The sequence below is a fragment of the Moschus berezovskii genome, chromosome 13, assembly GCF_049115385.1.
Source record: "Moschus berezovskii isolate FMDL1 chromosome 13, NW_MosBer_1.0, whole genome shotgun sequence".
NCBI classification, from domain to species: domain Eukaryota; kingdom Metazoa; phylum Chordata; class Mammalia; order Artiodactyla; family Moschidae; genus Moschus; species Moschus berezovskii.
The window spans coordinates 8,166,095-8,179,441 of record NC_142472.1 but is presented as its reverse complement, the minus strand read 5'-3'; the positions used below and the strand labels follow the sequence as shown (position 1 = coordinate 8,179,441).

The window sequence follows — 13,347 nt, the reverse complement described above, 5'->3', positions numbered from 1 at the left end:
AAGCCTTACTCAGCTAATTGTTAATGGGCCTTGTCTTTTATGGTGGTAAGTTGGGTAATGTCATTCATGCAAATATTTAACAGTTCAGCTCATTCAATTGCAGATCTTTGTTGCCTCCTCTGTGCGCTGAGAGGGAGAGCCATGCCAGGCAGTGTGGTTTAGACACATCACGGAGCTCACAGTCTGGACTGCTCCCCAACTAGATTGTAAACTCCATTAGGGCAAATGCTTTGTTTGATCTAGTTCTGTATCCCCGAGCGCTTATAAGCATTTCTGCTGTGAAGTCAGCAAGGTGTTTTTACACAGGAGTGGATCACTGGACGTCTTAATCTCGGCTGAGGGCCTGACACCTAAACCGATGCCTGAGAGGAGGGCCTCTCACTCAGAGAGGGAGGCGCTTTTTCAGGCTGGGAAGGAGCGTGGAGAAGACCTGCAGGAAGGAAGGAGCTCAGTCACTTCCAGGCTTTGAGAGAAGCCCAGTGGCTTGACACGAGCAGGAGAAATGAGCAGAGGGCAGCTCATTGAGGGCTTCGCAGGCCTGAATCAGCCTCAGATGATATCCTAAAGGTATTGGGAAGCTTCCCAGGGGTTTTCACTATAGGTATGTTGGTGAAATCTAACATACACTTTCAAGATAGACAGAAAGGTAGAACTGATGGGACCTGGCAGTGCTGGGTAAGGGGAAGGTATGGAGTGGCGCTCAGGGTTCTGGCTTGAGCGAATCGGAGAGATGTCTGCTGAAATGGGGGCGTGAGCAGCCTGGTGAGAAGACATGGAGCTCATTTTTTTTTTTTTTAATTTTAATTTTTTTACGGATCTCAGTGTTTGCTTGTGTCAAGTCTGCAGGGACTGTGAAGCAAGTGTATAGACATCAACTTTGTCATCCTTCTGGGGTCAGGAAAGCTCTGGGGCAGAGGTGCATGCGTGGAGTGGGGGGCTGCGGGGGCTACAGTGGGGGCGTGGTTGCGGAGGTAGCCTGGATGGATGCTGCAGACAGGAGGGAAGGAGAGGGCCTGAGAGCCACAACGTGGAAGTGAGCACTCTGATAGTGGGCCAGGGGAGTGGCAGAGATCCAGAGAACCCAGCAGAGGGCTGTGTCCCTCTCTCAGGAACCAATAGAAAACAATTTGTTAAAAAGCACTCTTTAGTGAAGTTTAAAACTAGAAGATGACTCCAAGAAGAAGACGGTCAGTTGTAATCACAGCAGAAGATAGCTACTCTTTTAACATTGTATTGACAAAAAAGTTTGTTCTGGTTTTTCTGTAACATCTTATGGAAAACCCCGAACCATCGTTTGCGTCAACCCAGTATTTTGAGGTCTGAGCTTCGAGTATATTTAACATACTGCATATGTTACAAAATAGATTTATACTTTCCATACTTTTGTAACCTGTTTTATTTTTTCCTTTAATAATATTTTGTGAGTGCTTTATTTGCTTAGCTTCCATTTTTAAGGGTCACTTGGATTGCAGCAAATCATGGTATCATAATCTAATTTTAAAAAAAGACCAGTTGGAAAACTTCCATTCTTCATATTTTCATTATTATAAACAAAACCACCTTATAAGTCACTCTGATTATAAGTCTGTGATGACTTCTTGAGGATAAGTGTGTGGAAGTGGAATTCTTACATAAAAGAGAATGTAGATTTTAAAGTGTTTTGCTATGAATTGCTAAATCGTTCTCCAAAAGAGTTGGTTAATTTACTAAAATTTCATATAGATCACCGGTTTCTTTTAAAGAAGTTCCTTTCAATTAGACTTTTTAAAAGAGACATGTGCCTGTGTAAGATTTTACAGTTCAGGATGTAAACAGTGATGACAGGAGCCCAACTAAAGTGAACTCACTTTAGGGAGATTCCAGTAGGGCCGAACGTTTTTCAGTTTCAGGTGAATTGGGATGAGTGTTGAGTCTCAGTGTTTCGATGCCGTCAGACATTGGGAATTTGTAAGGGGAGGGAAGGATTTGCAGAGTGTTTTCCATGAGCAATTCTTGTAGATATTAGCATCTGGTTAAACCAGGCTCTTAAAGGAGCCCGCGATCGCCACGGCAACGCGGTAGAGAACGCCCATCTTCTCACTTTGTTCCACCGACTCTGCAAGCTCTTATTTTTCCGAATTCGTCCTATTTTTGTGTTTGATGGGGACGCTCCGCTCCTGAAGAAACAGACATTGGTAAGAGTTATATATGTATAATTATTTTTCTTTCTGCATTCTTAGAATTTTAGGTCAAATTTTAAGTGACCTAAAATTAAAATGTTCTTCTTAGAATTTTGGAAACCAAGACTTATTAATTCAACTTTTAAAAATTTATAATGAACAGATAATTTCTTTTCAAAGAGGTTTACCTCTGAAAACATTGTATAACATGGGTGCAATAATATTTAACTTTTAATAAAATTATTAAAGTTAACAGTAGTTATAGTAAAGGATTTTCCCTTTAGATTGTCTTCTTAAGTGTTCTGCAGTTAAATTTATACAATATTGTATGGCAACTATATCAAAAAGCAAAAGAATGTTTTGATATTCCTGCCTTATATTCAACTAAGAGACTATTTCATTTTTCCCTGTTTGGAAATGTCTTGCAAAGTATTTCTGTACATTTCAGAATTTCTTATGACATCATTTTGGATATGGAAGGGCAGAGTTACATATAAGTAGTGTGTTTTTATAAAAACTAATACCAGAAATTGGTTTTGACCTAAAAATAGCATTTTAAAGACTAGTTAATTGATGTAATAATCCCTTTAGGGAAGCATTTACTTAATTATATAGTATTAAGTTTAGGCTTCTTGGACATTTTAAAGGACATATTAAAGGACATTTAAAAGAAAGTAATGGTTTCCCAAATACATTGTATAATAATTCACTAAGTAATACTTCCTTGGAAACTCTGGCTGTCCTTTACACAACAAAAACCTGAAACTATTCACTTGTACACTAATTAGGAGAAAATACTAAAACAGCTATAATCTGAAAACTCAGAAGACAAACCAAATTCCATGGGGAAAAAAGCCACAGAATTGTTTTTAATATACTAATACCTCGAAATAAAATCCTATATTCTTTCTTCTCACAGGCTAAGAGAAGGCATAAAAAGGACCTGGCCACCAGTGACTCCAGAACAACTACAGAGAAGCTTTTGAGAACATTTTTGAAACGACAGGTTATCAAAACTGCCTTAAAAAGCAAAAGGCAAGCAGAGAATTACATTCATTTCAACGATGAACATTTTTTATATTTGTCCTGAATTCTGTGATTCCCTTTCCCTAATGAGAGCAATCAATGGAATGTCCATTTGACCTAGTGAATTGAAGTTGTGAAAGTTCTCTGTTCTTTGAGAATCAGCTTTGACAGTGAGAGGGAAAAGCTGCCAGGGTGCATCGCTTGTGTGTTTTACTCTCCTAAGAGTCTTCTTTATGCCAAGACCAGGTTCCCTCTTTCTGGAGGCAGGCAGGCCAGCAAGGGCAGAACCCATCCCCTTGGTTTCCCCTTCTCATCAGGGTTTGTGTGTTACAATGGGGAATATTACTGACTCTCGAAATACTCTTTTCTGTCATTTCTGGTGAAGTCTTTGTGTACTTTTCAGGGAGGAAGCCCTTCCCAGTCTTACTCAAGTTCAGAGAGCAGATGACATCTACGCTTTGCCACCTTTACAAGAGAAAGAGAAAAACAGGTAAATGTTTTAACTATCTAGATGTTATTGCTGCATTCAGACAGATTTAAATTTTTATGTTTTACTTAAATGGTAAGGTGTGTTGGATTAAAGCATCTGCAATACCCAGTCTCGACACTTTTAGATTGGTGTTTAAAGGCTACATCATCTGTTGACTCCCTTTGTGTTTCAGTGGTTTGTGGTGATTTCCTTTCTTCATCCTCAGGACTGTGTCAGCACTGTTCATTGAGAGTTTGTGGAGACGTGGATTCTGGTTTTTCGGACTCTTTGCTGAACCTACCGTCTCAACCTGTTTCTCAGCCTGGCGTTTTCTCTCTCCATCACTGAAGTCCGCACACACGATGTCCTCCCTGTTAAATCCAGTGGCTGCTTTGCAGTTCTCAGGCTGATGTGGTGCCCATATGGTCCTGCTCTCCGGGGACCTCTGTGGTCGCTCTTCTTCCTGCTGGCTGATAATCCTCAGCGGCTTCTCTGGTTGAAGTGGAGGTGGGGGGCCAGTTTGTCCCCCCTGCCACCGACCACCCCCATTCCTTTCCCAGGGCTCCCGTGAGGCCACACAGCTTTTGAATCCCTGTGCCGCCGTCACCGTGTCTAGAGGTTACTGGCCTGGCTTCCGCATGTCTGTCTCTATCTCTGATCTTACCCTTTTGGAGGGACTCCTGTCAGGCCCAGTTTCTGATTTGTAGTGTAGAACCTGGTAAAACTCAAATCTGATACTGTCGTGTCCTTGCTTAAAACACTTTCTAGTTTCTTCTTTTTTCTCTAAGCAGTGTAATTGCGAGAGAATTCAGAAAGCTCCTGGGGTGAGGTGACTCCTAATTGCCCCTTTGGCAACCTGCTCTGCGCTGCTGATGGAAGATGTTAGATCTTGTTACGATTGCTCCCTTATAGGTGTCCCTACCAGACGGTGAGACCAAAGATGGCGCAGTTCTTGCCACCTTATTCACCACTGTAGCTTCTGTAACTAGCAGTGCCTTGCACTTAAATATTTTTATAAGTCATCATTAAATCATAGGTATTGTAAATGTGTGTTTGACTTTCAGTTCAGAAGAGGAGGATGAAAAAGAATGGCAAGAAAGGATGAGTCAGAAACAGGCATTACAGGTATTTAAATAATTTTTGAATGCAGGATTTATTCTATTATTAGTATTTGAAGTGAATAACATGAAAATGAATGATTTTAATGAGGTAGTATGGACTTAGGAATGTTCTTGATAAGAAAGACAGATACTACCTTTTTTGTTGTGTATATATGTGTGCATGCGTATATAAAATATACCCGTGCTCATAAACATATATGGAATTATGCATATCTGGATATCCAAAATAAGCCACCTTTCTTTTTTAACTAACCAGTAAATAAATATAATAATTCATGCTTGTATAATATAATAATTAATGCTTATATAAAAATAATGGAAAGCGTATCACCCACGAATAACTTCTAGTAGCATTTTGCTGTATGTCAGTGCCCCTCCCACCCTGTATGGTTGCATATCTGTGTGTGTGTGTGTTTGGACATGTGTATATGTTTCAAGGGTACATGGGTATGTATACATTTACGAAGCTGTATGCAGGTGCACAGGCTGTAGTTATCTATTGCTGTGTAACTTAGTGCTGTGACAACAGTCTTTTATTATCATCGTCTTCACTGACCTGGGGGTTGGTGAGCGCAGGGGGCAGTTCCCTCGAGCGTCTCCAGTGTAGGTGCAGTCAGGCTGGAGCTGGGACTGGAGCCCCTCTAGGCCTCCTCACCTGCGCGCCCCACTGCTGATGCTGGCAGTCCGTCAGAACTCCCGCCTGTGTGTCCTGAGCTCGGGCACAGAGGCGCTGGGTTCCCAGGGCAGGAGCCCAGGAAGAAGTGACTGCTGGGCCTGTGCTGCCCTTTCTGACGGCCTTGGGGGATGCTCAGCCTCCCGTGCACGGTGTGCGGTTCACTGGCTCTGGGTAAGGTCAGCACCTACTGGATGGGAGGGGAATTCATCCAGAAAAGAGAGTCAGAGAACCTCTGGACATGTTCTATCACATAATGAATAACATGCTTACAAATCGAGCTTGTGCTGTGGATACAAGTTTCTGAAATTTCCTGCAAGTTTCTCAGAATAGTAGGTAACATTCTTTGATTCCCTTGTCTGTTTATAATAATATTTTAGTATGTCTGTTAGAAGACTTTTGAGCTAAAATTGCAAGGTTCTTCAGCTCATGAAGATCCTACCTTATTAACACAGCAAGAGAGCACAGACTTGATGAAGACCAGGGACCCTGTGGGCAGAGAGACCTGCAGTTATGTCTGGGCTCCATTGCTCACTTGGAGAGTGAGATCTTAGATCTTAGATCTTAGGCAACTTAGCTTCTCCATGGTGCTTTTTTTTTTTTTTTAAATATTTGATGCCCTTCCTGTAGGAGTGATGAGATTATTCTTGAGGAGAACACTGGAAGCTCTGAGTAAAATGACTGGTCTATTTTAAGTGCTTGCTGGTCTACAAACACACAGCACAGATACATACAAGAAAGCAAACTGTATTATTTTATCTTCTTTACTAGTGAAGAGTTTTAAAGTACTTTCAGTAACCAAGTTAACATTTAGAAAAGTTTTATACTTTTGCGTGTCTGTGAAATTTCTCACAGTTAATTTCACTTTTGGTTTTAGAAAGTGAAAGTTGCACAGTTGTGTCCGACTGTTTGCAACCCCATGGACTGTAGCCTTCCTGGCTCCTCTGTCCATGGAATTCTCTAGGCAAGAATACTAGAGTGGGTTGCCATTTCCTTCTCCAGGGAAACTTCCCAACCCAGGGATCAAACCCAGGTAAAGAATTGCAGGCAGATTCTTTACCAACTGAGCCACTAGGTTAAGAGCAAAACAAAATGTATCTAACCAAAGCAATTACAAGTATTATTCGAATTCATAAGGCTTATCTCTGCCTCGGGGCCTTTGCACTTGCTGTCCCTTCAGCCTCGGATGCTCTTCCCTGAGCAGATTTCTGGTGTCTCTGCTCACAGGTCATCATCATTATTTTTTTTGCTTTTTATTTTGCACTGGGGTAGAGCCGATTAACATTGTTGTGATAGTATCAGGCGAATACAGGTCGTTGTGTTTTGTGGAGTCTTTCCTCTTTCCATTCTCCTAATCAGCTCTATCAGATTCACGTGCTTTGTTTTCTCATCATTGTCTTGTTCATTTATTTGTTTATCATGTGTCTTCCTCTGCTCCTAAGAACAGACGTTTCTCTGGCGTGATCTCTAAAGCACTGTAACACCTACAACAGTGCATGGTACATTAGAGATGCCTGGTAAGTATTTCTTTTCTTTTTGAATTAATGAATGTTGTTGTTCATTCACTAAGTCATGTCTGACTCTTTGCGACCCCATGGACTGCAGCACGCCAGACTTCCCTGTCCTTCACCATCTCCCAGAACTTGCTCAAACTCATGTCCATTGAGTCGGTGACACCATCCAACCATGTCATCCTCTGTGTCCCCTTCTTCTCTTGCCTTTAGTCTTTCCCAGCATTAGGGTCTTTTCCAGTGAGTCCGTTCTTTGCATCAGGTGGCCAAAGGATTGGAGCTTCACCCTCAGCATCAATCCCTCCAGTGGATATTTTGAATTGATTTCCTTTAGGATGGACTGGTTTGATCTCCTTGCATTCCAAGGGACTCTCAAGAGTCTTCTCCAGCACCACAGTTTAAAAGCATCAATTCTTGGCGCTCAGCCTTCTTTATGGCCCAACTCTCAGATCCATACATGACTACTGGAAAAACAATAGCTTTGACTAGATGGACCTTTGTCGGCAAAGTAATGTCTCTACTTTTTAATATTCTGTCTAGGTTAGTCATAGCTTTTCTTCCAAGGAGCAAACCTCTTTTAATTTCATGGCTGCAGTCACCATCTGCAGTGGTTTTGGAGCCCAAGAAAATAGGCTGTCATTGTTTCCATTGTTTCTCCATCTATTTACCATGAAGTGATGGGACCTGCTGCCATGATCTTTGTTTTTTGAATGTTGAGTTTAAAGCCAGGTTTTTCACTCTTTCAGCTTCATCAAGAGGCTGTTTAGTTCCTCTTTGCTTTTTGCCATAAGGGTAGTGTCATCTGCATATCTGAGGTTATTGATATTTGTTCCGGCAATCTTGATTCCAGCTTGTGCTTCATCCACCCTGACGTTTCTCATGATGTACTCTGCATATAAGTTAAATAAACAGGGTGATAATATACAGCCTTGACATACTCCTTTCCCAGTTTTGAACCAGTGAGTTGTTCCACGTAGGGTTCTAACTGATGCTTCTTGACCTGTGTACAGGTTTCTCAGGAGCCAAGTATGGTGGTGTGATACTCTCATCTCTTTAAGAATTTTCCACAGTTCGTTGTTATCCACACAGTAAAAGGCTTTAGCGTTAATGAAGCAGAAGTAAATATGTATCTGGAATTCTCTTGCTTTTTCTATAATCCAACAGTTGTCGGCAGTTTGATCTCTGATTCCTCTGCCTTTTCTAAATCCAGCTTGAGCATCCGGAAGTTCTTGGTTCACGTATTGTTACAGGAGTAAATGGATGTATTCCCTCACCTGTCCATTCACTTGAATGCCTGTTGCAGATATGTATAACTGTGTGTAGCCTACTGTAGATTATGTAGAACTCTGTATACAAGCACACACACACAAAGTCTGGCATGGTATGTAGAGTTAAAGTGTATAAAATGTAAATGTCACGTTTCACTCTTTACAGGAAGAGTTCTTTCACAATCCTCATGCAATTGACATTGAGTCTGAAGATTTCAACAGCCTGCCCCTTGAAGTAAAGCATGAAATCTTGACTGATATGAAGGAATTTACTAAGCGGAGAAGAACATTATTTGAAGCGATGCCAGAGGTGAAATATACCATAACATGTTAATGTGTAAAGTTAAGAATGTCAGCAAAATTTTTGTTAAAATAAGAGAATATTGATAAACATTACTTACACGATCTGTTGTTTTCAGTAAACAGCCTTTGCATGTCTCTGAGATCCTGTGAAACATCATTTTGTATAGGTTGGAACTTACCGACCCTTACTCACAGAAGGCCTCTTGACGTTCTGCCAGGACCAAGTCTTGTCTCCTGCTCTGTGTTCGCACAGCTCCCTGTGGCGTCTGCTTAGATTCCCAGCACCCAGATGTGCCTGCCTCGTACACTTCTGCACTTCCAGCACTTAGCTCAGTGTTTTTCACATAGTCGGTGCTCAGTAGTTCAGTCCTTAAGTTAGTTCATGAAGTTGTTTTAATCCATCACATACATCGTAGAATACTAGCAGTAATATGGAACCTGGTCACAGTGGAGAAGTTTGTTCTGACTTGAAATTCCAGGTGTCAGTTCCCCTGAAGGCTAGAAGTGTAGTCGGATCTTCCGTCTTCCCTCTTCCTCTTTCTGGACGGTGGTAACAGGGAATTCAGTGGTAAATTCCTCAACTTGGAGCCTCCGATGGTGGCTTCGCAGCTGTAGAAACGGGAAGTGGGACAGGGTGTGGCATCGGGTTCTGCTGAGTGTGTTCCCTGGTCTTACTGCACCATCATTGCTGTGTTTAGCTGGTGAATGAGTCTTGTTTTCCTTCCTACTGCTATAACCTGTTCTCTCTAACATCGTTCTCCATTAACTTTACCTATAAATTTTGTAATATTGCTAATGAATGGATGTAGGGCTTTGTTTTTTTTTCCTACAGACTTTCGAACGTTTCTTAGATTGATAAGAAAAATATGAAAAAGGCAGGAGCTGTTTCTTTTCCCATCACTCCTTTCTGCTTTTCCATGAAGCACATGAACGTAGGAAAATGCTAAGGTGTACAGAAGTGATGTACAAAGGACAGAAGTAAATTTATTTTCATCTTGGGCGAGGGGGGAATCCATGCTCAGTTTATCAACCAAGCATTTTAAAAAATAATTTTTGTTTATTTATTTTTGACTGCACTGGGTCTCTGTTGCTTTGCACGGGCATTTCTCTAGCTTGGGGCGTGGAGAACTTCTCTTCATTGTGGTGCGTGGGCTTCGCAGTGTGCTGGCTTCTCGTGCTGGGAGCATGAGCTCTCGGCTGAGCAGGCTCAGTCGTTGCGGCTCCTGGGCTCTAGGGCATGGGCTCAGCAGCTGTGGGGCATGGGCCTAGTTGTTCCACAGGCTGTGGGATCTTTCTGGACCAGGGATTGAACCAGTCTCTCCTGCGTTGGCAGGTGGATTTTTGACTCCTGAGCCACCAGGGAAGCCCTCTGAAGCCCTTAGGCAAGCATTTTATTTCTTGAGTGTGAACGGACCTTTGGCTTGTCACTGAGGAAATAGAATGTGGATTATGTAAACAACAGTGGAACAGATGGGAGAGAAAGAAGACAGTCCCAGTGCCTTGCTCCACTTCTTCTCTTTCTGCCACCGCAGAGCCTCTGGGCTGGGTCGGTCAGGGTAGAATGGTGCACAGCCCGTTGGATCTGTCATCCTGGTAGCTGAGGGAAGTTCTGAGTCGTACAGGTTGGACCTTTGCATTGTCTGTACATTAGGCAAATGCAATATTGATAATAGTAATGTTGGGAGAATATAAGTAACCATAATAATCTTGGTAATAATTTAGTATAAGGCTTAGCAACCTGGTTTTGACCCTGATCTACCATATAACTACCACACAGTTCTAGAGAGGTTGCTTAAACTGTTTAAGTCTCAGTTTCTTCATTTGTCGAATGGAGGTAATGACTTCTGTCTCCTTGGTGGCTGAGTATAAAATGGGATAATGTATGTAAAAATACTTAGATGAATGCCTTACTTAGGAGATGTGCTGTAAATGTTAAGTATTATTAATAACTGACTATCTGATTTATCGTGTGTCTTTTGTGGACCAGGGACCAGCACTTCACTTGCATTCTAAAAAACTGTCTGCTAAGCCACAGTCAATATTTCAGACTCCCTGGTGTGCATCCCATGCTTGATAAATGTTTTTTTAGTAAATAATTGAATCATAAACAGGATTCATGGTTTCTTTTCTTTTGCCCATTTCTTTTTGTTTGAAAGATTACTCTTTAACAAGGCAATTATGGCTTTCCCCTACTATTCACATTTTACTTTTCTAGTGTAAAAATACCACCAATGGAAACAATCAGTTATCTCCTTTGGGGAAAAGGGTGGAAATACGGGAATACTGTCTGTATTTAATATATGAAATCATTCCGTTTATTTATTTTCTTTTAGGAGTCCAATGACTTTTCACAGTACCAGCTAAAAGGCTTGCTTAAAAAAAACTATCTAAACCAACACATAGAAAACGTTGAGAAGGAAATGAATCAACAACATTCAGGGCAAATCCAAAGGCAGTATGAAGATGAAGGAGGCTTTCTGAAGGAGGTGGAGTCCAGGAGAGTGGTCTCCGAAGACACTTCCCACTACATCTTGATAAAAGGTACCACATACCATCACTTACTTGATGGTTAAAACCCAAAAGTATGTCGCGTCTCTGAATTCTATAAACTCCCTCCTGCAGATAACATGAATGAAGCCCTACTTAATTTATTAACTATAATTATTATTAATGTGATGATCTGTACAACCATTAACGTATTAACTAGTACTCTACCAACCCACTTTAAAATTAATTAATTCCTACTTGCTGGTTAAATGAGAATTTATAACTTCATCATGAGAATAAGTATATTCTTACTCATCTAACTGGAAGCATGCTGTCACCCTGTAGAACTACCTAGTGACACTGTTTCAATTTTCCTCAAGGTATTCAAGCTAAGAAAGCCACAGAAGTGGATTCAGAGTCTCTTCCTTCTTGCAGTGAAAAGCACAGTGGGGCTTTAGACACGAAGTCACCTCCGCCTGAAAAACTGAAGCCAAAGAAAGAGCCTGACACCCCCCCTCCCTCCCCGAGAACCTTGCTGGCCATGCAGGCTGCCCTGCTGGGCAGTAGCTCAGAAGACGAGCTGGAGGGTGAGCATCGCAGGCCGCGCCATGTGAAGAGCCCATCTGCTACCGGCCCTGAGGGTTCTGTGTCCCCACTGACCCTCTTGGCCATTCAGAGAGCTCTTGATGATGACGATGAAGATCTGAAAGTGCGTGCCGGTGTGCAGACAGAGGGGGCGGGCAGGAGAAAACCAAGGCCGCTGGTGAGCAGTTCTGATGAGGAAGCTGTGGAAGAGCCTGAAGTGAGAGATGCAGACAGAGAGCTGCTGACGGCAGTGCCTCGCACTGCCAGTGTGGCCCTGACAGAGGAGCACGTGGCCAACGGCAGTGACGAGAAAGAGCGGGCAGGCTCTGCTCCTTTACCGCGCACTGTCTCTTGCCAAGGCAGCAAGTCTAGCCTTCCAGAAGAACAGATGCCATCTATGCACGCAGTGAAGGAACCCTTTCAGACCAGTGCTGAGTCTCCAGCTAAGGATGGAAAAGATCCAGTTCCTTTAGAAAGCACTGTGGTGCTACATGGGGATGCGCCTGGGCTCCGGGGGGGCCCAGAGCAGATACCAACACCTCCGACAAGTCCAAGTTCTGGGTCAAGGAGTGGGACGTACACCATAGTGTCCGAGCCACAGCAGGCTCTTCCGCCCGAAAGTAAACATGACACCTCTGTTCTCTCAAGCGATGATGAAACAGAATCTGAAAAAAATCCTGCCCCTGACATCGTCGGCACTGCCAGTTTGCAAGAATCACGCAAGACCCTGAGTGTCGCTATAGAGACGCTAAGTGACTTAGGAAATGTGGCATCTGTTAGTGCCACGGAGCATGAGAATTTCTTGAAAACCATCCAAGAACATGAGCCCGTTGAATCTGCAGGCCAGGGTTTGATTTCGGTGCCAGAGTCCATGGGACCAACAGAAATAGACTCCGAAGACAGCGACTCTGACGGTAGGTGCTTGTTCTCTCTTAAGAGATAAAGAAAAGCGGGATTTCACACCTGAGCGTGGTCCAGGTCCACACTGTTCAGCTGATGAACTAGAGACCCAGAAAGGTCAAGTGGCTTTGCCAGGGACACATAGCTCATAATGCAGTCTTGACCTTTCCTGGTGGCTACTCTTTTTGTTGTATTTAAACTAGGGAGGAAGTGCCCTAATTGGAGAAGGTAAAGATGAGTTTCCCTTTAATTTTTTAGTTTTTTGTTTTGAAATAATTGGAAAGTTTAAAATGTTAAAAAAAATACTTCAAAACCTTATATTTCCCTCACCTAGAACCTCATCACTGGCATTTTACCACATTGGTTTTTCCGTATCTCTCTCTATACATATGTTCAGTTCAGTCGCTCAGTCGTGTCCGACTCTGCGACCCCATGAACCACAGCACACCAGGCCTCCCTGTCCATTACCAACTCTCAGAGTCCACCCAAACCCATGTCCATTGAGTTGGTGATGCCATCCAACCATCTCATCCTCTGTCGTCCCCTTCTCCTCCTGCCCTAAATCTTTCCCAGCATCAGGGTCTTTTCAAATGAGTCAGCTCTTCCCATCAGGTGGCCAAAGTACTGGAGTTTCAGCTTCAACATCAGTCCTTCCAATGAACATCCAGGACTGATCTCCTCTAGAATGGACTGGTTGGATCTCCTTGCAGTCCAAGGGACTCTCAAGAGTCTTCTCCAACACCACAGTTTAAAAGCACCACAGTTCCAAAGCATCAATTCTTCAGTGCTCAGCTTTTTTCACAGTCCAACTCTCACATCCATACATGACCACTGGAAAAACCATA

General features: G+C 42.6%; 1 protein-coding gene across 2 annotated transcripts in view; it reads left to right on the top strand.

Annotated features, from left to right (window-relative positions):
- ERCC5 (ERCC excision repair 5, endonuclease) overlaps window positions 1–13,347 on the top strand; it is a 29,774-nt gene that overhangs the window by 5,764 nt on the left and 10,663 nt on the right. For both annotated transcript variants that reach the window (XM_055426650.2, XM_055426651.2), the window contains exons 2-8: window positions 1,999–2,174; window positions 3,079–3,194; window positions 3,589–3,675; window positions 4,719–4,779; window positions 8,394–8,537; window positions 10,864–11,071; window positions 11,398–12,516. In XM_055426650.2, coding sequence (XP_055282625.2) covers window positions 1,999–2,174; window positions 3,079–3,194; window positions 3,589–3,675; window positions 4,719–4,779; window positions 8,394–8,537; window positions 10,864–11,071; window positions 11,398–12,516 — 1,911 coding nt within the window. The remainder of the gene's footprint in view (window positions 1–1,998; window positions 2,175–3,078; window positions 3,195–3,588; window positions 3,676–4,718; window positions 4,780–8,393; window positions 8,538–10,863; window positions 11,072–11,397; window positions 12,517–13,347) is intronic.